The 26,772-nt window shown below is 44.7% G+C and overlaps 1 protein-coding gene across 3 annotated transcripts in view; it reads right to left on the minus strand.

Moving 5' to 3' along the window:
• Positions 1-26,772, minus strand: part of LOC146081227 (macrophage mannose receptor 1-like) — a 610,592-nt gene that overhangs the window by 322,311 nt on the left and 261,509 nt on the right. For all 3 annotated transcript variants that reach the window (XM_083189333.1, XM_083189332.1, XM_083189334.1), the window contains exon 15: positions 17,656-17,800. In XM_083189333.1, the coding sequence (XP_083045459.1) occupies positions 17,656-17,800 (145 nt within the window). The remainder of the gene's footprint in view (positions 1-17,655; positions 17,801-26,772) is intronic.

Genomic DNA, 26,772 nt, shown 5'->3' on the forward strand with positions numbered 1-26,772 from the left:
TACATTTTTAATTAACTTTTCAAATTTCCGATAAAGATGGTCGATAACGGATACTAGTGGGGAAGCTGGAAGATAAAGATATAACAATTGTCTCTTTGGGGGTTATTTTGGTTCATTCTTTCTGACAAAATCCTTCTTAGATGGGCAAAACCATGTGCACTGCAGGTGGGGCAGATGTAACATGTGCAGAGAAAATTAGATTTGTGTGGGGTTTTACTTCAAAGTGAGATCTATTTTGCAGTGTAAAAATAAAGCAGTCAGTATTTTCCCTGCACAGAAACAAAATTACTCACCCAAATCTAATTCTCTCTGCACATGTTACATCTGCCCCCCTGCAGTGCACATGGTTTTGTCCATCTAAGAAGGATTTTGTCAGAAAGAATGAACCAAAATAAGGCCCTTTGTACGATCCTAATTCCCAACAGATAGTCTTTTTACGGAAACTATTTGAAAATCTCTACAAAGTCCGGAGAGGGCACCTGGTAGTCATTTTGGTACTTGTTTCCTAGCACGGCACCCACTTTCCCTACGTACGGCACCGTAGGAAAATCGTATCGCAATCGCATGGGCCATTATATGACATGCGATGCAATTTTTTTAATTTATTCACTGCTCATGTCCCCAGGCCCATCTCATCGCATGGCATCGCACCTCCCACAAAATCGCATGCGATTTTCTGAGGTGCCATGCCATGCCAGACACTTGTATGCCATGAAAATGATTTTATATAGCGTGGCAAGCTGATTACTTTACATGGATTCCGGCTGCGCTCACCACACTTCGGGCTCGGTAGCTCGCTGCGCTTGACACACTATATAACATCAACTCCACACCGACGTGGATAGTGGCGGAATTAAAAGGTCGGGCGGACGTGTTCCGCCGCCGCTCACCACGCTTCTGGGTGGCGTGGATAGTGGGGGGGGGGTGTCATTCAAACCTAATAGTATGGCATACAAGTGTCTGGCATGGCATGGCACCCCAGAAAATCACATGCGATCAAAAAATTGCATGCAATCGCATGCGATTTTGCGGGAGGTACGATGCCATGCGATGAGAGGGCCTGGGGACAAGAGCAGTGAATAAAATAACAAAAAAAAAAAATTGCATTGCATGCCACTAAAATGGCCCATGCGATGCGATGCGATTTTCCTACGCAGAAGAGCCCTCTACGCTAATAGAGTAGTGGGTGCCGTTATTTTAATATGGCCCCAGATAGTAAGTTAGAAAACTATTTGAAAATATCTACAAAGTCCGGAAAGGGCACCTGGTGGTTATTTAATCTGGCCCCAGATAGACTCAATTTAGATATTGATGTTTTATCTAATTTACTATAAATCCTCTCACAAAAAACTTTACAACCCCTACTGGCAGATTTTGATCTGTATGACATTTGGCGTGTCTACTCCCCGACTATAAAAGACTATACTTTATTCCCCATGTCCACAACGTCTACTCCCGTATAGACCTGATTTTACTAGACAAGTGGACACTATATGCCACTCGGAAGTCTGCTATCTTTCTAGTAGTTTAGTATGACCATGCAGCGGTTACATGGCTTTAGGATTGTCACAACTCCAATCCCCTCCTCGCCCATGGAGGTTTCCAGAGTATTTATTATCCTCGTCAGAGTCTGTAGCTATGATCTCTGATGCATTATCCTCTTACTTAGCAACAATCTCCCCTACCAACACTACATCCTGAACCACTGGTGTGCATTAAAGGCGGTCTTATGTGTCATTGTCATTCAAACAGAAGATAGACTGCATAGAGAGCACCTTAAGAAGCAGTTGGACCTAGAGCAGAGGCTGACACAAGTAGAATTCCTGAACAGAGCTTGCCCTTCGAGACTTCTTAAATGTGAACTAGTGTCTATTCACAACCAACTTCATAAACTCTTTTTAAATCAAATGAAACATTTGTATTCTAAACTACAACAAAGGTTTTATACAGTACCTTAGGCCAGTGGTCTCCAACCTTTTTTTGGGGTGTGAGCTACTTGCGGCAAAATAAAACACAGACACATTATTTATGCCACATACCGTACTGTGGGTGTAGCCACATGGGGTGTGTCCAAAGAAAACAAGGGTGTGATACACCTATGCCACCAATAGTGCAGTGCCAGATATACATATGCCCAAATAGTGCCAGATACACATATGCCTCAATAGTGCCACATACACATGGAGCCGCATTGTCATTGCAGGGGCTGGCTATATTTTCGCCAGCCCCGCCAGACACCGGCTCCCGCCAGGGGTCACGCACGAGACGCTCCTGCGCCCCGTGGCAACGGAGCTTCCCCCGGGTCCCAGTTCCCCCCTACCCTAACCCTGCCCATCTCTGTGAAGCGGAGATGGGCAGGATGTCGCTGCCCCGCCACCGAAGGATTGGGGCTCGTGTATGCGTGAGACGCACGCGCGTCCCAGTTCGGTGTTGTCCCTGTCCGGTATGTCCCCACTGTGCCAGCAGCAGTAGAACTCGCTGTTATTGTTGTTCCCGCTGCTGCCGGGGGTAGGAGAGCCCGGTGCTCCCCTGCTGGCTGGGTAGGAGAGTCCGGTGCTCCCCTGCTGGCTGGCTCTGGCTGCAGGGCCATCTTAACAAAATTGTGGGCCCCTGGGCAAAGCAGTGCAGTGGGGCCCTACCTAAAGATATACAGTATATACCTATGTAAACACATATATAGATCAGTATGTATATATATATATATATATGTATATATATATATATATATATATACATACACACATACATATATACACACACACACACACACACACACACAGCATACAATTATTCATACACAAACAACATAAACAAAGCACATACCAGTGGAGGAGGAGATCTGGAGTCTGTAGCTGTTGTTTAGTATCTCACTCTCTCTGCTGCGTCACCTGGAAATGAACTCACTGCAGAGAGGAGCAGCAGCTGTTCTGTTCTCCCACAGTATGTGCAGCACAGGTGTTCCCGGGCTGGCCTGTCTCGTAGCTAGATGCACCAGCTCTGACCCCCCTACTAATCTGGATATGTCAGCACTGCCTTTGCAGAGTCCTCTGCTGCCTCTGCCCAGAGCCGGGTCCTCCGCTTCCAGATCCCCCGCTTCTTCAGTGCCATGTCCTCCGCTTCCTCAGCCCACAGAGTCCTCCCATCAGTGGAGTGTGCTGTCAGTGCACAATGCTGCAGATTGGTAATACATATCCAATCTGCAGTGGGTGGGGGGGATCATGCATTTTAGACAGGGGTGGGCCCCTAGGACTATGGGCTTGCCTTCCCACTGGGCCATCCATCAGCAAATTAAAGCTCATGGGCTGGCTCCTGATTGGCTGCCGGCCCGCGAGCTCTGATTGGCTGATGGAGGCCCAGTCACTGGGATACACACTGAGGGGATGCGCTCTCCTCCCCTCTGAAGTTAACTAGCATCGGAGTCAGCAGGGATGGGAGGGAGAGAGACGCACAGTCAGGCGGGCGGCAGTGGTCGAGCCATCTGGATCGCTTCCACAAGCTGCCAGTAGCTCGCGAGCGATGGGTTGGCGACCACTGCCTTAGGCAATAAATCTGGCAAGTTCCTTGCTCGCAAACTCCAACTCAGGCAGATGAGAGACAGGATTAAAGCCATAAAATCAGCAGAGGGGAAACTACTATGTAATCAAGCGGACATCACTGAGACTTTCGCTCAGTACTACGGAAAACTATATAACTGACCCCTTTCTGTTCCAACCTATCACCTTAATAATTTCCTCATTTTTAAAAGATATACATCTCCCTAGCCTGTCATCTAGAGACTTGGTTTCTATGAACTCTGAATGGACAGCTGAGGAGATAGAGAGAGTTATTAATGCCCTACCAATAGGAAAGGCCCCCGGACCAGACAGATTCACAAATTCCTTCTATAAGAATTTTGTTTCCGCCCTCTTACGACCCTTACCTCCCTGTATAGATACGCCTCAGAATCAGGGATTTTTGCAAAGGAAATGCTACAGGCTCGTATCACAACTATACATAAACAAGGAAAGGACCCCTCTATTTGCCAAAACTACAGCCCCATAGCACTCCTTAATGCTGATCTAAAAAAATTATCTAAACTTATTGCTATTAGACTATCCCCTCTTGAACCTCAACTTATACACCTGGACCAAGTAGGTTTCATCAGTGGTAGACAAGCCCCTGATAACACGAGAAGTGTTAGTGGAGTATCTGGCAAGGGTGGGGACTGAGGCCATCTTTTTCTCCATTGATTCTGAGAAAGCATTCAGTCACATTCACTGGGGCTTTCTTAAGGAAGTACTCCTGAAGGCAGGCTTAGGAGGAGCAATCCTGTCTTCTATACTAGCACTGTACAGCTCTCCATCTGCTTCAGTGCTTAGCAATGGCTTTCAGTCCCCCCCTACAATCTCCAACGGAAACAAACAGGGCTGTCCCTTGTCCCCTCTCATGTACGTACTAGCCATTGAACCTTTGGCAGCTCTTCTGCGACAATCGCCTCTCTTCCTGGGGATACGGGTAAACTGCACAGACACAAATTAAGCCTATTTGCGGACAATGTCCTTGTTTTCATTATGGACCCTGAATCCCCACTCCCAGCTCTCCAAGATATGTTTAGCCATTACAGTGAAGCTTCTTATTATAAGCTTAATACATCCAAAACAGAAGCCTTGCCATTTAACTTAAATCCCGCTAAGTTCAGAATGCTCAAATCCCTCTATAAATACAAATGGGAAATGGATAGCATACTATATCTAGGCATTAATATCCCCAACAAGTGTTCTATAACAGTGGAGATTAACTTATCCTTATTATTATTGCAAATAGAAGCCACCCGAAAAAGATGGGAGCGGCTTGGAGATATTGTTGTTGGGTAGATTGGCAGTGTATAAAATATCCATCCTCCCAAAACTGATGTATTTATTTCGCACAATCCCCTATCTGGTTCCACAAGCCGTCCTAATGTGATATATCTGGAGAGGCAAGCCCCCTCGAATAGCTTAAAAGCAGCTAACCCGGGCTAAAAAATTGGGAGGCCTAGAGGCTAAAGACATAAAGACATACATCTTGCATGCTTACTGGCCCAAATAAGCTACTGGTCATTACCTCCGGGAGTGAAATAATGGGTGGATTTGGAGAAGGACCTTGATCCTCACAGACCTACTATGGATTCCAATACAATGCAGACGCCCTTCACAGAACCTACTACACACACAGTGGCAGACTCCCTTAAGGCATGGGACACTATTTTAATCTCCCCTAAAGCCATTTCACTACCCTCACGGAAACTGTCCTTAGTGGCTCTTGCTTGAATGTCTTCAGATGGGTCTCCTGAGACATTACCACAGTTGCAGACCTATCCGATGGTTCTAGAATCACTCCCTTTGCTGCACTACAGACACAATTTAACCTACCCCATAGCAAAGCAGTCATGTATTTATGTATATCTCATTGGCTGACTAGCTCTATTAGAACATTAGGCAGAGGATCTATTCGTTTTTGGTATTCGCTGTTTCAAGACTCTAGGATACCGGTTAAATCCAGCTCAATTGCCGTGAGAAGCGGAGTTAAACTGTACTTGTACTGTACTAGCAGTGGGAGGTGATTTATTCATCCTCACACATGATGTCTAAATGCAATAACCATAAAGAGATAGGTTGTATTTTACACCAACCAAATTACATAAAATCTGGCCAGATCAATCTAAATTTTGTTGGCGAAATTGCTCAGAGGTAGGAGACATCTTCCATATATTTTGGTTGTACCCCAGATTCTGCCCCCTATGGACTGCAGTCTTCACATCTGCCTCCAAAGTATTTCAAACTAATCTTAAAGAATCTCCCTCCATTGCTCTTTTTCATATCTTCCCTACAAACCTCTCACGAGCAGATTGTTATATATTCGGTGTCAGGAACCCTGGTTTTCGTGCTGTTCACGCACGCCACTTACCGGCATGCTGGTGTACCGGTAAGCCGTAGATCAACCACTGGTGTGCTCTGCAGTCCCTGGCATGATGTCTCTGTCACAAATCCTGTTCTCTGCCACATGATTTAGAAAACTCCAGGCAAACTTCCTGGTTCTGTGTGCAGCTGCTGCAAGCTGCAGACAATCAGCAATCACCTGGAGGAATATAAGCCAGCTTCCCAGAGTTCTCCTTGCCTTGAACAAATGGCTATCCAGTGCTCCCAGCGGTTCCACCTTCAGTGTCCTGCTGCTGCTGATCTGGTTAACCCATCATCTACCAGTTGCTCCTGCTTACTTCATCCCTGCAGTTGAGTGTGTCCAGCTCCCCCCAGCAGAGCTCACCGCTGGCCCTGGCTAGCTATCCCCGCTATCTCCCAGGCTAGGCATCCATATTGGCTCCCAGGCCAATCTCCTGCTATTGTTCAGCGTCAGTGACTATCACCAACTTTTTTCCTGACTGTCGAAAGTACTGTTTATCCCTGGGTCGACTATCCAATACTGCAGTCTCCAGCAACAGTTACCACCAGTGACATCACAGGTCGACCACCAGCTATTGAGCTTTCCAGAGACTTTTACCACCAGAGTCCTGTCTGTCGACATCCCAGGTTGTCCCACGGCTTTTGTGCTTCACTAGAGACTTTATCCACCAGTGTCCTGGCTGTTGACAATCTCCAACTGCCCGTGTCGGCTTCCAGGCCATCAACTGCCCGTGTCAGCTTCCAGGCCATCGACACTCCTCCGGCTCCCAGGCCGACAACAGTCATTGGCTCCCAGGCAGTCGACACTCCTCTGGCTCCCAGGCTGACATTCTTTATCGGCTCCCAGGCCGTTGACACTCCTCTGACTCCCAGGCCGACAATATTCATCAGCTCCTAGGCCGTTGACACTCCTCTGGCTCCCAGGCCGACAACAGTCATCGGCTCCCAGCCCGTCGACACTCCTCTGGCTCCCAGGCCGACAACCGTCATCGGCACCCAGGCCGTCAACACTCAACAGTTCCCAGGCAGTCGACAAGTATCTCTCCGGCTCCCAGGCCGTCGACACTTCTGCTGACTCCCAGGTGGTCTCCAAGTATAATTGGCTTCTAGGCCGTCTCTAAGTATCTCTGGCTTCCAGGCCGTCAACACTTATACTGACTCCCAAGTCGTCTCCAAGTGTCTCCGGCTCTCAGACTGCTACCTGTCATCCCCCTGTGTTTCCCAGTGTTGCTATACAGCATTCAGTGCCATCAATCCACCATTGATGGTTAAAGTATTCCATTATAACCATCGCTCTGCAATCTCCTGAGAATCACTCCTGCCTGTCACAGAGGAACCCGGGCAGAGGCCCGCAACCTGGCCGCCAGTTGCAGCAAAGTCCATATCCCCTTGCGGGGACCACTGGTGAAAACCACTGATGGCTTAGACTCTGCGCCTCTGTCTTAGGGTCTCGCCAATCCTCTGTGCCTCCCGCAGGAAATCACCAATACATCCTATTTCCAAATACCTGAAACCACCTAGCTTCCAGTTCCCTGCACCCTCCACTGGCTCACCTAGGTCATTACGGGAACACAACCAGACCAGCCCGTGATAGATTGTTCAAGGCCGTTGGACTCGGCACATGACCACAGTGTGGGGCCAGCGGCTCTTCAAGATGTCACCGCCCGAATGGAGATCCAAGAAGCCACTCAGCAGTGGATAATGAAGAGTCTCCAGGGAGACCCGATTGGATACTATACAGCAGTCGTTGACACCTCCTGCGTCAATTGCCCAAATTTTTTATGCATCACCTGTTGGCACTACCTGTTTGGACAATATCCTGTTATAAACTCTCTTAGTAATAGGCCATTCTCTTCCATGCAGTGTGAAGACAAGGTCTGGAGATACTTGCATCCCAAATGCTCGGAAGCTGAGCGTCAGCGTCGCAGACAGCTCCATCTCTGCTTCTATTGTGGGAGTGCTACTCACCTTATTAGAGACTGTAACCTCTGAAGGGTGACAAGCCTCAATATCGCAGTGCCCTATGCATAAGTCTTCTGAGACATCTGCATCTACCTTCTCTGCCTCATTCAAGCATGTTGTAAAGGAGTCTCAAGTAAATAATGGGGAACCCATTACACATATTCCTAGCTCCAAGTTTTTGAACCAGAAGAGGATGTACAAGTCTCACATCACTAAAAGGATCTCAGACTCCTTAGTCCCAAGTACAACATCTGTATCTGTAGCCTAAGATGAGGTACCTGATCCTGTAGCCCGTGTTGGGGCATCTGAATCCACAGTCCAAGGAAGTGTATTGAAAATATGAGCCTCCAGTGAGGCAGCCGATGCTTTGACCCCAGAAGGGGTATCTGTTTCTCCAGTTCCTGAAATGGCACCCAAGCCATTTACTCCAGGTCAGCCTTCTTCCAGTGCCATTATGTCAACACCCTGTGTTGTCCAGGTCCAAGACGGGCCATCTGAATCCCCGTATTCTGCTCATTCCGGTTCCAGACCGGATTCAGTCCGTTCCGGTTCCAGCCCGGACTCTGCCTGTCCTAGTGTGGGACTTCTGTCTGTTTGTCTCCCTGAGGGACTACAGTCAATCACCCCTGGAGAGGTATCTAAATGTCTAACCAATGACCTGAATCAGACCTTTCAAATGCCTGTGTCGGCTTCCAGGCTATCAACACTCCTCTGGCTCCCAGGCCGACAACCGTCATCGGCTCCCAGGCCGTCGGCACTTCTACCAACTCCCAGGTCGTCTCCAAGTATAATTGGCTTCCAGGCCGTAGACACTTCTACCGACTCCCATGTCGTCTCCAAGTGTCTCCAGCTCTCAGACTGCTACCTGTCATCCCCCTGTGTTTCCCAGTGTCCCCAGTGTTGCTATACAGCATTCAGTGCCATCATTCCACCATCGATGGTTAAAGTATTCCAGTAAGTAAACCATCGCTCTGCAATCTCCTGAGAATCACTCCTGCCTGTCACAGAGGAACCCGGGCAGAAGGCCGCGACCTGGCCGCCAGTTGCAGCAAAGTCCATATCCCCTTGCGGGGGTCACTGGTGAAAACCACTGATGGCTTAGACTCCGCCTCTGTCTATGGGTTTTGCCAATACTCTGTGCCTCCCGCAGGATATCACAGGTGCACCCTAGTTCCAAATACCTGAAACCACCTAGCTTCCAGTTCCCTGCACCCTCTACTGGCTCACCCATGTCATTACCGGGAACACAACCAGACCAGCCAGTGACATTAGGTCACTTATGCATAGCCACTTGAGCCGCAATAGCTCAACATTGCCCCTCCACTGCCTCTCCACTACTGCTCAAAGTAATACGTAAAACTCATCTGCCTTTTGAAATGGAGACCCTGGGCCTACCCTATTCACTGCATGAAAACTCACCAGCAATTAAATGGTCTAGTCTTCTATTTTACATATCAAGAAGGAGCGGATATCATGTTAGGTATGGAATGCTGACCACTTAATGGAAAAATTCTCAACCGACTGTTTTTTTTTTTTTTTTATTCAATCTTTATTTATACATTTTTCATTAAAATCTTTTCACATACATTTAACTTACACAATACAGAGGGTTATTTACATATTACACATTTAGCCATAAGCAAAATTAGTTTCCTGGTTACTGCGGTGCGCCAGCCTCCGTCGGCCTGTTTGTTTTTACCTTTAATTATTCCATGTTTTTACTTGAGGTAGTTACTATTTTTATCATAACTTATTAATATTATTTTAATTTTTTAAAGTGTAGTATCGTGTTTGAATCGTAAATTATCCTGCTATTGTGCCTTTTATTATTATTCTGTGCAGTTTTGTGTTCTGATTTTTAATATGTTACTGCTCTTAATGTGCTTCTATAACTTTCATTGTGCATATGTGATTAAGACATTGAGCTTCCAAGCCCGTGTTCCTATTCATACCTCCTATCAATATCCCAGCCGAGGGTGGGTAGCCCACCGCAGCACCAGCTTCACCATTCAAGTACAATATGCAAGTATTACAGATCTTAATTCTTTTCTCCCTTCCCCCCCTCCCCATTATTTCCCAGGTTAACATCGGTCTTATCGAAATCCTATCTAATTTAGCTCACTTCACTCCATCTATTCCATATGAGGTGGTATTTACTCTCCATTCCCCTGATGAGATACAAATGTCTCTCATGCGATTTGGTTTCTTGGACTAAAGCCTTCCACGAGGTTACTTCTGGCCCCTCGTGTGCCATCCACTGCCGTGCAATGCACACCTTGGCCAACATACATACATTATTAAAGAATTGCCGCCCTGATTTGCTCAGCTGCCCCCCTTTTTCTATGGCTAATATACATGCTCTCGGTGTACAGATTCCACGGGGATTTCCCCTCATTACCAATGTATTTATGACCCCCGCCCAGAACTTGGCCACACTTGGGCATGTCCACAACAAGTGCAGAAAAGTTTCGGAGGGGTCCTGGCATTTGGGGCAGTTGGTGTTATTTCTGCCACCAAATTTATGCAGCCGTTCCGGTGTCATATAAGTCCTATAAATTAAGAACAACTGGATCTGCTTGAAGCGTACTTGATTTGTGGCAGTTTTTACGTTATTCAAGGCTTTACCCCAATCCTCCTCTGTAATGGGTCCCAAGACCTCTTCCCATCTCCTCTTTATGCTTCCGAACCCCTCCTTCTGCTTGTTGTTAATTAATGCTTTATAGCAGAAGCCGTTTCATGTCTCGCAGGGATTCTTTTTATTCGTTTTTTCGTTTGAGAATCACATAAATCTGGTTTATGACCCTGGAGTTGTTTCTCTAGTCCATGCCTTAATTGGATATACCGAAATAAGTGGGTGTTGGGGAGTGAGTAATCTAGTTTTAAAGATTGGAATGATCGCAACTCATCCCTGTCATATAACTGCCCGATCTCTTTTATACCCTTCTGTGCCCAGGTTCTTTCCATTTGTAATTCTTTTAATTCCCTCAAGGGCTGAGCATCATGCAGCGGCGTTTCTGGGTCTAATCCCCGGGTCTCAAGCAATTTTTCCACATGCTTCAATACCCTGATTCCCTGAACTATCATAGGTGGCCAGGTGTGTTTTAAATTACCACTTAAGAGGAGTTGTAGGGGGGTGTGGCCCGGAGATATCATCTCTACTAATTCATGTATCAGCTCATATTCACCCCGTTTCTGAATCCATTTTTTTAAATGGGTCAGATGGGCGGACAAATAACACAACCAGAAATCTGGGAGGGCCAATCCTCCTTCTCCCTTTCACTCGGGCTCTCTTACCCCCCAGACTAAGGATGATATTAGGCCCTCCAACAACAGAAATATTCTCAGACGGAGGTAATGTGGGGTATGACCCAAAATGTACACTATTTTTGGTTGGATAATCATCTTAATCACGTTGACCCGACCTGTCATTGTCAGGGGCAACTTACCCTGGTTTTGACATATTCAATTTGTGGTGTTACATTGAGAATTTCAAAGTTTTCTATCTTCCTCGAGACCCAGATCCCCAGATATTGGAATTTATCAACCCATCTTAAGGGAGAGTATGTTATCTGCCCCGAGGGAAGATTATCACCAAGGGGAAGGACACATGACTTGGCCCAGTTTATCTTAAGACCGGCAAAGTCTCCATATTCATTAATTATGTCTAGGACTATTGGCAGCACCCTGTGACGGTTATTGATAAATAATAGTATATCATCAGCGTAGAGTGCAATGCGGTCTTCCCGTTGCCCTATTCTTAAGCCTTCCACCTCTGAGCTACCTCTAATTATGCATGCCAGTGGTTCAATTGCAAATAGTCCCGGTGACAACGGGCATCCCTGTCTTGTTCCTCTTCCAATCTCAAATCTTGGGGAGATGTAACCATTGACTGACACCCTTGCCACCGGGGCTCTGTACAACATTTTGATCCAGTTAATAAAAACTGGGCCTATCCCTATCCATTCCACTCTATAGAGTCAAAAGCCTTAGCGGCATCTAAGGCAATTACCACTGGGTTGTCCCTATTGTGTTGTGGGGTTTGGAGGTGACAATAAAGTTTCCTTAAGTTGGTAGTGGTTGATCTTCCTGGTATAAAACCAGATTGATCCGAGTGAATTATCTCGGTGATGACCATGTTCAATCTTTTTGCCAGTATTTTGGCTAGGATTTTGATGTCATTGGTTAACAGCGAGATCGGACGATATGATTCAACTAGGCTTAGATCTTTATCTTTTTTTGGAATGACTACGATTAGGGCCTCTGTCATGGAGACTGATATAGTTCTTCCAGCATAAAGCTCCGGGATTAATTCCAGGATCTTCAGCGAGAGGAACTTACTATGTCTCTTGTACAGTTCCTGTGGGATACCATCCATGCCAGGGGCTTTGCCTCCGGGGATGTCTCTTATGGCCTCTTATATTTCATCCAGGGTTATTGGGCCATCCAGCATTGCTCTAGACTCTTCTGTTAATTCTGGGTGGGCTATACCCCTAAGGTATCCGCAAATTTCCTCGGGGACCTTACATTGATGGGACGTATAAAGTTCTTCATAAAATTGCCTAAATCTATTAGCTATTTCAGGTGTGTGTATAAGTACCCCTCCTGCATCGTCCTTGATTTCAGTTATAGTATTCATGGAGTTTTCTGCTTTTACTAGCCCTGCTAAAAAGCTCCCAGGCCTATCTCCTTCCATGTATCTGGTATGTCCCGCAAATAACTCTCTATATATTGTCTTGTCTTGTAAATGTTTACGCCATCCCTCTTGGGCTTTAATCCAAACCTCCTTATTTTCTTTGGTTTTCACTTGTGTATATTGTTGTTCTAATCTTGCACAATCTACCTTTAATCTTTGTTCTTCCTTTTTGTGACTTGCTTTTAGTTTGGCTATTTCTTTTATTAATGAGCCCCTGAGGGTTGCTTTAAACGTATCCCAGATAACCTCTGCTGATGCTGAGCCTTGATTAAATTCAAAGAATTCATGCCACTGAGATTCAAGGTTCTCATCCACTTGATCTTCTCCTCTCCTAGGTCCACACTAAGCTCTAACGGGGAGTGATCTGATATACCCCTGGTAAGGTAATGTACCCTACGTATCCTTGGCATCCAGTCTCTAGTAACAAGTGCCATATCAATTCTAGAAAAGGTATTGTGTGAACTGGAAAAGCACGAGTATTTCTGTTCCCCCAGGAATCTTGTCCTCCAGGCATCAACTAGCCCCATATCTCTTATCAAATTTGCAAACCCATTTCCCCGATTCCTACTACTTCCATCCTTATCAAGTATGGGGTCTAAGATATTATTAAAATCCCCTAACATCAGTACCGGGGTTCTTGGGGACAGTGCCATGAACTCAGCGGCTTTTTTCAGTATCTCAGAGTTAAAAGGAGGTGGAATATATACTGTCATAATTAGACATTCCAGTGGGCCTAATTTACACTTTATAAATATGTATCTTCCATTCGGGTCGATTTGGATATTTATTGGTGTAAAGGGGATTCCTCTCCGAATCAGTATTGAGTTGCCTCTAGATGTGTTAGTAAAGGTGGAATGGTAAGCCCATCCTATCCAGGGTTTTTTAAGGGTCATAACTTTATTCCCCACCAAATGAGTCTCCTGCAAACATATTATATCAGCCGTGTATTGTCAAATCTGGCGTAGGATCAGGGATCTTTTTATTTTATCGTTAATCCCCCTCACATTCCATGTGAGAAGGCTATATTTCATATTGACAATTGGTCAAGGATAACCTTCTTTCTCTTCCCCCACCTCAACAAAAAGACAAAACCTACTAAACGGAGTGAGATATCTAAATTTGACTTTGTTAACCTGGTTACCTTTCCCCCCCCCCTCTTCCCCCCACCCTGCATGCCCCATATCTTTTCTCTTCCTGACATGCTTCATAACCCCTCCCTCCTTTCTTTTCCCGTTCCCTACACTATTGCCTAGTCCGACTATACACAACCTTTTAGGGCAATTTATCTAATGGCTACAAGCCAGGAGCTCTCTCCTGCTCCGGAAAAGAGCTTTATAAATAGTGGATCCCCAGTGACTAATCCCTCAGCTTTGGGAGATATCCTTATTTTTCTGTCCTCCCCCCCCCCCCCCCAACCATGACCTATTTATACTACGGGTTTTTATCAAAAGATCAGTAAAAATTATTCATCATCACCGTACAGGTACTTTATCCCTTCATCCCCCTGATAGCATATCAATTTTACATATCTAACCAGAGTGTCACAATCCGTGATTTAACAATAATAGTAATAATAATAAAAAGAAAAAGAAAAAAAGATCAAAAAAAGGGGGCAGAATAGATTTAACTCCCAGACAGACGTTTTTTAATACCTCGTTACTTATGATGATGCCTCATACGCCGCCTTGTGGTGGCATTCAGTTTTTACATTTCTCGGGGATTTACTCTCCCTTACTGCTGCTGTCTCATATATTGCATTATTCTATTTCTATAGCAACATTTAAAATCTAAATCAACAATGATAAATCATCACTTCTATAAGTACCCACTCCCATTTACCCGTGTTTAATCACAGCATTACTTAACTAGGTATCTTACAATTACTATTTTTGTTATAGTGTTATTGAAGCATTTTCATGCAAACACAGTTTCCTGCTATATATAGATATAATCTTCCCTTACTACTACTACCCCACATGTTACATGATTTAGTTTATACACCAACATTTATCATTTCAATCCAGCATTGATAAATCATCCTGTTATGAATTCCATATCTTATTAACCAATGCTAATTCAACATTATTTCATTTATGTGTTAACATTTTTAATCTTGTGCAATGCAGAAGGAAAGAGAAGAAAAATATATATATATATATATATCATAACCCAAGGATTCGACAGTCCGGGATTTCCGGGATTAATTAGGTCCTACTGGACGTTTACTTGGAAACTTAGGGGGAAATTTACTAAAGGAAATTTGTAAAAAATAGGTGTATTTGTATCCAGAAATACACTTATTTTTTACATTTACTATCCCGAAAATACGGCAATTCGTATTGATAGCACATCAATACGAATACGAATTGCCGTATTTTCGGGATAGTAAATGTCAAAAATAAGTGTATATCTGGATACAAATACACCTATTTTTTTTACAAATTTCCTTTAGTAAATTTCCCCCTTAATGTCCAGCCAGGCCGCTGCCTCTTTAGGTGTAAGAAAAAACTTAGTTTCGCCTTCAAAGATCACCCGGAGCTTAGCCGGGAAAAGTATGGCGTATTGTATTTCCAGTTCTCTCAAGCGTTTTTTAACTTCATAAAACTGTGCTCTTTCACGTTGCACCCCTATAGCATAATCTGGGAACACTGCAACTTTTATATTATCCCAGAGTAATGGTCCTTGAGTTCTGGTTAATTTCAGTACTGTGTCCCGATCTGAATGGTGTAGCATCTTTGCTATAAATGTACGGGCTGGTGCACCGGGGGGAGGTGTTCTCAGGGGTACCCGGTGGGCTCTTTCTACTGAATTTTTTTTTTAAAAACCTTCTTGGCCATAGACTTTAATCAACCAGTTTTGTAAAAATAGTTCCCAGGGCCCAGTTTGTTCGGTTTCTGGGGGGGGGGGGGGGGGGATCTCCTCTCTTGCGGGGGGTGTAGGGGTGCCTGACTGTCGGGCGTACTTTGCAAGTTTATTGGCCGCAGCCGTATTCTGGCTTTTAGGCATTTTTGGCGCCACTTTTATCATTTGGTGCGGTGATAAGGTGGGGAGATTTTCAAGTATAGTGGGTGTATTAGATATTATTAGTCCGCCCTTACAGTTTGCTTTCTGGCGTTTTAACACTTTTAGTCTTAGTTCCGTTTAAAAAAAAAAGAGAAAAAAGTAGATAAAGTGTTACACACTTTCCGTAATGGCTTACTGTATATTAGGGCCGGTGAATATCTTTTGCTTCGTCAAGCCGGCCTGCAGGTGGTTTTTCTGCCCCAAGCCCCCCGTCTCTCACCCGGGAGGGGGGGGGAGTTTTCACTGCCGGGCTCTTGTGTCAGCAGCTCTGTCTCTCACCGGGAGCTGCCGTCAAATTGCTGGTAATTTCAGTACTGAGATAGAAGGTACAGCCTGCTGGTAATTGCTGCCACTCTGCTCCTTCTGGCAACCTTTATGTCAAGGCTCCGTCTCACACCCGGAGCCTCCACTAGTGCTGCTGGCTCCGATGCTGTATCCAGCTGGCATCTCCCTCCTCTCACTGTCCCGCGCCAACGGCTCTGTATGTCGCCCAAGGGCTCTTGCTGATGCCGCTGGTCTGTGCAAACGCTGCACTGGGTGCCTCCGCTGCTCTCAGGTCTGCACGCTTCTCACAGACGCCAAGGCAGCCACCCCGTCTCCCACCCGGGGTCACTGTCCGGCGTCAGCCGTCTCTGCGTCTCGTGGTCCACGTCCTCAACACGTCAGACGCCGATACGCTAGTGCCGTAGGCTGTGGCTCAGCTCCCCTCGTTCCGGGAGTGATTGACGGCTGTACGCTCTTGTAGCGGAGAGGGGGATATGGAGGGGGTGATTCTCCTTGGTTCCTCCCGCCGAAGGCTACCCGTCACTGGGGAAAATCAGACCGGATTCCTGGATGGCTCATGGAGCAGGAGAGACTCGAGCAACATGTCTCACTCCTTGCTCTCCGTAGCCACGCCCCCGAGTGCTGTGAATCTTACTCTCAACCGACTGTTAGTATACATTGTAATCCCAGTGCAGTATATACGTTTTTGAATGTTCCCTAATTTTCTTAGAACCCTATTGTACGTATCTATGTCCCATATTTCTAAGTATTTATCGGGTGACTCCCTGTTTCCCCCTCCCTCCCCTAATCTTTTATATCTAGCCCCTCCCCCTTCCATGGAAACAGAACAAAATAAATCAAATAAAAATGATTAACGTTAAAAAATAAATAAATAAGCAAATAACCTTCCTCTTCCAGGACCTGTGATATGTGAGATTTACCATCATGGGGACATGGCCTAATGATGAGCCAACTTAGCTCCACCCTTCAAAACCCCCTGCTGCTGCACCTGGAGAGGTATTTTGTGTTAGTAAAGGTGGAATGGTAAGCCCATCCTATCCAGGGTTTTTTAAGGGTCATAACTTTATTCCCCACCAAATGAGTCTCCTGCAAACATATTATATCAGCCGTGTATTGTCAAATCTGGCGTAGGATCAGGGATCTTTTTATTTTATCGTTAATCCCCCTCACATTCCATGTGAGGAGGCTATATTTCATATTGACAATTGGTCAAGGATAACCTTCTTTCTCTTCCCCCACCTCAACAAAAAGACAAAACCTACTAAACGGAGTGAGATATCTAAATTTGACTTTGTTAACCTGGTTACCTTTCCCCCCACCCTCTTCCCCCCACCCTGCATGCCCCATATCTTTTCTCTTCCTGACATGCTTCATAACCCCTCCCTCCTTTCTTTTCCCGTTCCCTACACTATTGCCTAGTCCAACTATACACAACCTTTTAGGGCAATTTATCTAATGGCTACAAGCCAGGAGCTCTCTCCTGCTCCGGAAAAGAGCTTTATAAATAGTGGATCCCCAGTGACTAATCCCTCAGCTTTGGGAGATATCCTTATTTTTCTGTCCTTCCCCCCCCCCAACCATGACCTATTTATACTACGGGTTTTTATCAAAAGATCAGTAAAAATTATTAATCAAAAATAGGTAAGTTTATTATGCATGGTTTTTAATAACAAATGCAGAAATAACCATGGGTACATGTAAGAGTAATATATGTTTCATCAGTACATACTGTACCTTTCCTCAGCTCACAGACCCAGTTTTCAAGTTGTTCACAGTCTGTGTTGATCCATCTAAAGTATACAGACTTGTAACCCAGCACACAGGCCACTGTGTCCTGCTTGAAATTTGGCATTCCAGATATCCATCTGTTATGGATCATCTAAGGCAGAACAAAGAAAGGATGTTATTAATGAGCAAATGATAGAGAGGCATATGTACTCTAAGGCATATGACACACTAAATCGCATTTCTAAAAATCGCACTTTAAAAAAAATATGCAAATGTACAGATGGAGCACCTGTCATCCTTGACCGAGGCTCGCCAGACCCTCCCCGCTGGCAAGCGCCAGCAGCAGGGGCTGCACTGTACTGGGACGCTCGTATTGTTCACACGTATGCACGCTTCAGGGAGATGGGCAGGATTAGCGGGGAGCTTGGGGCGGCGGGGACCGGAGGCAGGCTCCGTTGCCCAGGAAAGCCAGCACCATCTGTAATAGGGTGCAAATTTTTTAGACAAAGTCAGAATTAGCATGCGATTTAATATAATTTTTAGACATGTGCGGTTTTTAGTAATGATAATGTGCGATTTTTATAGACATAAAAGTGTGTGGTATTTAGTAAAAAAAAAACGGTGTGAGGACAATAGGAGAATAACCAGGGTACAAACTGTGTAGGGGTCCCCCATATTTAAGAAACTAGCACCAGAGTTTTGGACTGGACCTGGTTCTAAAAATATATGGGGGTAAAAAAACTGGGGTCCCCTGTATTTTGGAACCAGCACCAGTCTCCAATAGTTAGCAGTCTCATGCCACAGCCGGGGTATACTTTTTACCTAAGGTCCCCCGGCCGTACCATGCACACCAGGACTGGTCAGCCCTGGATGGAGTACCTGGGGGAAAGGGGACCCCAAATAAAGGGGTCCCCCCCCGGCTTCACCCGTCCAGGGCTGAGGTCCATGACTGTCACCGGCATCCCAGTGTGGTGGACGCCGGGCTGATACATCTACAGCCAATCGGGGCTGAGCTGCTTCCACATTGACAGCAGCATTCTCTGCTGTCAGTAGTGCGAGGGGACCCGGCTCAGTCTGCAGTCAATGCGAGGTGAGTTACTACGGAGAACCACTGCTGGTGCGAAGGAAGGGTAATGTATATTGGAATAAAATGTGTTAATAAAGTTCTACAATTCTGAGTGTTTGTGTCTATATATTAACATTCATTTTACAGGTGAACAACAAGTCTAAGGGTGCCCATCAATGCCCTGCATGCTGGGACTTGTGGTTCGCCAAGTCCCAGCATTCGGGAGATACCTGCTGGAACTTGTAGTTCGACTGTAAAAAGCAGTGGTTTTTATTAAAATTTTACTCGTATCAATCCAGTGTCCACCTTCCTCAGACACCGGAGACAGCCTCGGGTTTCAGCTGACCAGCCGCAGTGTGCATGTCCCCCAGCTGTGGCATGACATTGCTGGCTTTTGGAGCCCAATGTTGTTTCCAAAATACAGGAGACCCCCAGTTTTTTTGTCCCCTGAATTTTTGGAACCTGGACCGGTCCAAGAGCCTGATGCTGGTTTCTAAAATACGGGGGACCTTACACCCCCTGTATTTTTTAAACTACGATAAGTTCAATGAGCCCGGGATGGTTATGCTCAGGAGGGGGGCAACACACCATTTTGTTTTTTGTTTTATTTTCACTTTAATACTTTTCTTTGGACAAAACCATGCACAGATCTCACTGATCTGTGCAAAGTTCAGTCAAACTCGCCAGCCTGAACTTGGTCTATTTGTGTTATGTGATTTTTTTGGGTAATGTTTACTAAAAATCACACCCTATTACATTTATGAGTATACTTTATAATGCAAAAACATCTTGATGTGAATTGAAGTGTTTAAAAAAAATATGACAGGTCAAAATGTGCAAATTTAGCTGCAAAAATTTTCACTGCAATTGGCATCCTATTATGGGGGAAATTTACTAAGGCAAATATGCCTAAAAAAATCATATTCGGATTAGAAAATACGAATATTTTAGGCGTATTCATATTTTTGTTATTTACTTTTGCAAAAATAGGAATACGAATGCATACTCCATTGACAGAATATGAATAGGAATCACCATTCAAATGTGACTCCTAATTTACTAAGCGGCTGTATTTTCAATAGCGGGACACGGCTGCTAATTTCCAGTAAAATATGCTTGGAAGATACACTTAATTTTGCAGGCGTATTTGGCTTTAGCCTGCATGGATCAGTCAGATCCATGCAAGCTGCAGTGTAAAGAAAGAGAAAAATAAATAAATGGAAAAAAAAAACGGTGTGGGGGCCCCCCCATGGCCATAACCAGCCCCAGGGTCAAAATGACGGTCCTGGTTTTAAAGAAATCAGGGACCAAATTAAATAGGGGTTCACTGTATTTTTTTAAACTAGCATCAGACCCAAGGGCCGGTTCACAAAATATGAGGTACAAAATGAGTAGGGGTCCTCTGTATTTTGTGAACCAGCACCAGGCCCAACCAACCAACAGGGTAATGCCACAGCCAGTGGGTGACTTTTTATACCTACTTGACAGCTCAGCCTGGGTAGGGGGAAGTGGGGACCACCCCAATGAAGGGGTCCACCGTCCAGAACTTACCTGCCCAGGCTGAAGCCTGGGGCTTTCCCCGGACTGTGGGTACAGGGCTGATATTTGTTTAACCCCTTCCTGACAGAGCCAGTTTTTGCCTTCCTGACAGAGCCCTTTTTTTCAAATCTGACATGTATCACTTAAGTGGGGATAACTTTTTTTTGCTTTTACTTATCCCAGTGATTTTGAGATTGTTTTTTCGTGACACATTGTACTTCAAATTAGTGGTAAATTTGGGTCGATACAGTCTGTGTTTTTTTGTGAAAAATACCAAAATGTCGTAAAACAATGGAAAATTTAGCAATTTGCAAAATGTTAAATTTTCTGCTTGTGAGACAAATAATCATACCACTCAAAATAGTTAATAACTAACATAGACCATATGTCTACTTTATGTTTCCATCATTATTTCAACTTCCTTTTAATTTTTTTGGACACTAGGAGGCTTACAATATGAATAGCAAATTCTCAAATTTTCAAGAAAATTTCAAACACTGATTTTTTTAGGGACCAGTTCAGTTCTGATGTGACTTTGAGGGACTTGTATGTGAGACACCCCCATAAATGATGCCATTTCAAAAACTGCACCCCTCACAGTATTCAAAACAGCATTTTGGAAGTTTGTTAACCCTTTAGGTGTTTCACAGGAATTAAAACAAAGTGTAGGTGAAATTTCAAAATTTCATTTTTTTTGCAGATTTGCAATTTTAATACATTTTTCTAAGGAACACAGTAGATTTTACTAGAGAAATGTGACTAAAATTTGATTCCCCCAATTCTTTTGTTTTCATAAATATCCTATATGTGGCCCTAGTGTGCACGTTGACCAAACCACAGGCTTCATAATAGAAGGAGCACCTACTTGATTTTGGAGCCTCCTTTTTATGAGATTATTTTTTAGGCACCATGTAGGTTTCTAGGCACCATAAGATGCTAAAATTTAGGAACCCCCCCACAAGTGACCCCATTTTGCAATTGGATTTTGCAGCTCAGATTCTGGTGGAATGTTGGTGGGTGCTATGTCGCATTAGCAAGACCCCCCAAGCACCAATACAGTGGAACCCCCCCACAAGTGACCCCATTTTGCAAACTACACCCCTCAGGGAATTCATCTAGGGGTATAATGTACATTTCAAACCCCCAGGGGTTTCACCAATTTTGATACAACTGGGCAGTGAAAATGAAAAATTACATTTTTTTACACAAAAATGCAGTTCTGGCTCAAAATTTTTCATTTTCAGAAGGTATGAAGGAGAAAAAGCACCCCAAAATCTGTGCCCCAATTTCTCCCGAGTACGGCAATGCCTCACATGTGACCAAAAAATACCATTTGGGTGCATGGAAGGACTCAGAAGGGAAGGAGTGATTTTTGGATTTTGCAGCTCAGATTCTGGTGGAATGTTGGTGGGTGCTATGTCGCATTAGCAAGACCCCCCAAGCACCAATACAGTGGAACCCCCCCACAAGTGACCCCATTTTGCAAACTACACCCCTCAGGGAATTCATCTAGGGGTATAGTGTACATTTCAAACCCCCAGGGGTTTCACCAATTTTGATACAACTGGGCTGTGCAAATGAAAAATTACATTTTTTACACAAAAATGCAGTTCTGTCTCAAAATTTTTCATTTTCACAAGGAATGAAGGAGACAAAGCACCCCAAAATCTGTGCCCCAATTTCTCCCCAGTACGGCAATGAAAAAAATAACATTTGGGTGCATGGCAGGACTCAGAAGGGAAGGAGTGATTTTTGGATTTTGCAGCTCAGATTCTGGTGGAATGTTGGTGGGTGCTATGTCGCATTAGCAAGACCCCCAAAGCACCAATACAGTGGAACCCCCCCACAAGTGACCCCATTTTGCAAACTACATCCCTCAGGGAATTCATCTAGGGGTATAGTGTACATTTCAAACCCCCAGGGGTTTCACCAATTTTGATACAACTGGGCAGTGAAAATGAAAAATTACATTTCTTTACACAAAAATGCAGTTCTGGCTCAAAATTTTTCATTTTCAGAAGGTATGAAGGAGAAAAAGCACCCCAAAATCTGTGCCCCAATTTCTCCCGAGTACGGCAATGCCTCACATGTAACCAAAAAATACCATTTGGGTGCATGGCAGGACTCAGAAGGGAAGGAGTTATTTTTGGATTTTGCAGCTCAGATTCTGGTGGAATGTTGGTGGGTGCTATGTCGCATTAGCAAGACCCCCCAAGCACCAATACAGTGGAACCCCCCCACAAGTGACCCCATTTTGCAAACTACACCCCTCAGGGAATTCATCTAGGGGTATAGTGTACATTTCAAACCCCCAGGGGTTTCACCAATTTTGATACAACTGGGCTGTGCAAATGAAAAATTACATTTTTTACACAAAAATGCAGTTCTGGCTCAAAATTTTTCATTTTCAGAAGGTATGAAGGAGAAAAAGCACCCCAAAATCTGTGCACCAATTTCTCCCGAGTACGGCAATGCCTCACATGTGACCAAAAAATACCATTTGGGTGCATGGCAGGACTCAGAAGGGAAGGAGTGATTTTTGGATTTTGCAGCTCAGATTCTGGTGGAATGTTGGTGGGTGCTATGTCGCATTAGCAAGACCCCCCAAGCACCAATACAGTGGAACCCCCCCACAAGTGACCCCATTTTGCAAACTACACCCCTCAGGGAATTCATCTAGGGGTATAGTGTACATTTCAAACCCCCAGGGGTTTCACCAATTTTGATACAACTGGGCAGTGAAAATGAAAAATTACATTTTTTTTACACAAAAATGCAGTTCTGGCTCAAAATTTTTCATTTTCACAAGGAATGAAGGAGACAAAGCACCCCAAAATCTGTGCCCCAATTTCTCCCGAGTACGGCAATGCCTCATGTGTGACCAAAAAGTGGCAGGACTCAGAAGGGAAGGAGTGATATTTGGATTTTGCAGCACAAATTCTGGTGGAATGTTGGTGGGTGCTATGTCGCATTAGCAAGACCCCCCAAGCACCAATACAGTGGAACCCCCCCACAAGTGACCCCATTTTGCAAACTACACCCCTCAGGGAATTCATCTAGGGGTATAGTGTACATTTCTAACCCCCAGGGGTTTCACCAATTTTGATACAACTGGGCAGTGAAAATGAAAAATTACATTTTTTTACACAAAAATGCAGGTCTGGCTCAAAATTTTTCATTTTCAGAAGGTATGAAGGAGAAAAAGCACCCCAAAATCTGTGCCCCAATTTCTCCCGAGTACGGCAATGCCTCATGTGTGACCAAAAAGTGGCAGGACTCAGAAGGGAAGGAGTGATTTTTGGATTTTGCAGCTCAGATTCTGGTGGAATGTTGGTGGGTGCTATGTCGCATTAGCAAGACCCCCCAAGCACCAATACAGTGGAACCCCCCCACAAGTGACCCCATTTTGCAAACTACACCCCTCAGGGAATTCATCTAGGGGTATAGTGTACATTTAAAACCCCCAGGGGTTTCACCAATTTTGATACAACTGGGCAGTGAAAATGAAAAATTACATTTTTTTACACAAAAATGCAGTTCTGGCTCAAAATTTTTCATTTTCACAAGGAATGAAGGAGACAAAGCACCCCAAAATCTGTGCCCCAATTTCTCCCGAGTACGGCAATGCCTCATGTGTGACCAAAAAGTGGCAGGACTCAGAAGGGAAGGAGTGATATTTGGATTTTGCAGCACAAATTCTGGTGAAATGTTGGTGGGTGCTATGTCGCATTAGCAAGACCCCCCAAGCACCAATACAGTGGAACCCCCCCACAAGTGACCCCATTTTGCAAACTACACCCCTCAGGGAATTCATCTAGGGGTATAGTGTACATTTCTAACCCCCAGGGGTTTCACCAATTTTGATACAACTGGGCAGTGAAAATGAAAAATTACATTTTTTTACACAAAAATGCAGGTCTGGCTCAAAATTTTTCATTTTCAGAAGGTATGAAGGAGAAAAAGCACCCCAAAATCTGTGCCCCAATTTCTCCCGAGTACGGCAATGCCTCACATGTGACCGAAAAATACCAGTTGGGTGCATGGCAGGACTCAGAAGGGAAGGAGTGATTTTTGGATTTTGCGGCTCAGATTCTGGTGGAATGAATGGTGGGTGCTATGTGGCATTAGCAAGACCCCCGAAGCACGGTGAAATTATGAACCTAATAATCCATAGATGTGTGGTATATTTTAAAACACTCCTTTATACATAGGCCGGGTTTGTCGGGGCAAGTGTCACACTGGAAAATAGTTTGCTTTCTTATTCCCTTTTTATAGCAAACTTTGCACCTTTTTTGTGTCCTGCCCTTTTTTCCAGTGGAGGGGATTTCATCAGGAAAATGCTGCCCTGGTACAATACGGGGGCCAGTACTAGAAGTACTGGGGCCCTCTGCCTGCTGGTTCCCAAATATTAGGCCCTTTATGACTTCCTCTTGAAAGTGCATAAATGTCCCCCTCTGGCCGGTAGAACGGAATAGCACGTAAGCGTTATACAGTGCCATCTGGATGATATACACGGCCAGCTTCTTGTACCAGATTTTTGTTTTCCGCAGGGCACTGTACGGCTTCAGTACCTGATCTGAAAGATCCACTCCGCCCATGTACCTATTGTAATCCAGGATACAATTAGGTTTTGAGGTGTGGGTACTGGTACCTCGTACAGGGACGGAGGTGGTACTGTCTCCGTGAATTGTTGTCAGTATAAGGACATCCCTCTTGTCCTTATATTTGACCAACAACATATTTTCGGTGCATATTCCCCTGCTTTCACCCCTTCTCATTACTTGGGCAATGTGCGTTTTTGGGAGGCCTCTTTGGTTCTTGCACACAGTACCGCAAGCTGCTGTACCTCTTGAACCAAGGGCCTTAAACAGGGGGATGCTAGTGTAAAAGTTATCCACATAGAGGTGATAACCTTTATCCAGGAAGGGGTGCACTAAATCCCAGACAATTTTTCCACTAACACCTACGAGGGAGGGGGGGCATTCTGGCGGTTCAATTCTTGAATCCTTCCCTTCATATACCCTAAACATGTGGGTGTACCCTGAGGTGCTTTCACACAGCTTATACATTTTTATGCCATACCTTGCCCTCTTACTGGGAAGGTACTGGCGGAATTTAACCCTTCCTTTAAAATGTATAAGGGACTCGTCAATACAAATAAATTTTTCAGGGATGTACATCTCTGCAAATTTGGCACTGAAATGATCAATGACCGGCCTGACTTTGAATAGCCGGTCAAAGGTGGGATCATCTCTGGGTGGGCACTGTGCATTATCGTTGTAATGCAAAAATTTAAGGATCGTCTCAAATCGAGCCCGGGGCATGGCCATACGGTAAAATGGGGTGCTGTACAGAACATCTGTACTCCAATATTGCCTAATTTCTGGCTTTTTTACTATGCCCATATGAAACACCAGACCCCAAAACGTCATCATCTCTACTGCATCTACAGGGGTCCACCTAGCAAATGATGACGTGGGGTTTTGAGCACTAAACTGCTGGGCATATAAATTAGTTTGGTCCACCATTAAATTTATAAAATCATCAGAGAAAAATAATTTGAAAAAGTCAATTTCTCTGAGACCTGTGGAATCAAATTGGATTCCTGGCATGGCCAAAAACTCAGGAACCTGGGGCTCAAAATTGTCTGGTGGTGGGGTCCATACGAGATCAATTATTGGGGGGGGGGGTCTCAGCTGCTCTACGGGGGCGTCTTTGAGGGCGTCCCTCATCACCAGAGGAGGAAGAGGAGCTTAAGACAAATCCTTCAAATTCCCCGCTTGCATCACTGGCTGTGTCAGAGTCAGAGGCAAGCATGGCATATGCCTCCTCCGCTGAATACATTCTTCTGGATGACTGGGATGACATTTGGGATGACATTTGGGATGACATTTGGGATGCCATTTTTATTTTTGTGTTACTGGTAGTGAAATGTTTCAACACGTGTATAGTGTAGGGGGGGGTACAAACTTTATTTCAACCCGGGGGGTATGTAGTGTGTAGTGTGTATGTAGTGCAGAAAAAAAAAAATACTTTATACAGGAATTTGATCCCAATAAAAAAAAAAATTGAAGGGGTTAAAAAAAAAAAAAAAATTGAAGGGGTTAAAAAAAAAAAAAAAAAAGGTCCTGCGCCAAAAATTGAGCACAGATGTTGGTCAGTAACGTCCGTCACTGAACAGCGCTCAAAGGCAACAGGAATTTGATAAAAAAAAAAAAAAATAGATCAACCCTGTGCCGAAAAAGCTGATCAGTGATGTACGTCACTGATCAGCGCACAGTGGCCACAGGACACCCACAAAATCACAGTGTGTGTAAAAAAAAAATTAAAAAAAGACCCCACAGCACCCTCAAAAAAAAAAAAAGGTGATCAGTGATGCGACACTGATTACCAGTGAGGGGCAGCAGGTGCACAACCTTTGGTGCAACTGACAGTGCAACTGGCAGCAACTGACAGGTATATATATAAAAAAAAAAAAAAACCTGCGCCCCCAAAAAGTTGCTGATCAGCACAGATAT

This window comes from Crinia signifera, chromosome 5, assembly GCF_055691185.1.
Source record: "Crinia signifera chromosome 5, ASM5569118v1, whole genome shotgun sequence".
Classification (NCBI taxonomy): Eukaryota; Metazoa; Chordata; class Amphibia; order Anura; family Myobatrachidae; genus Crinia; species Crinia signifera.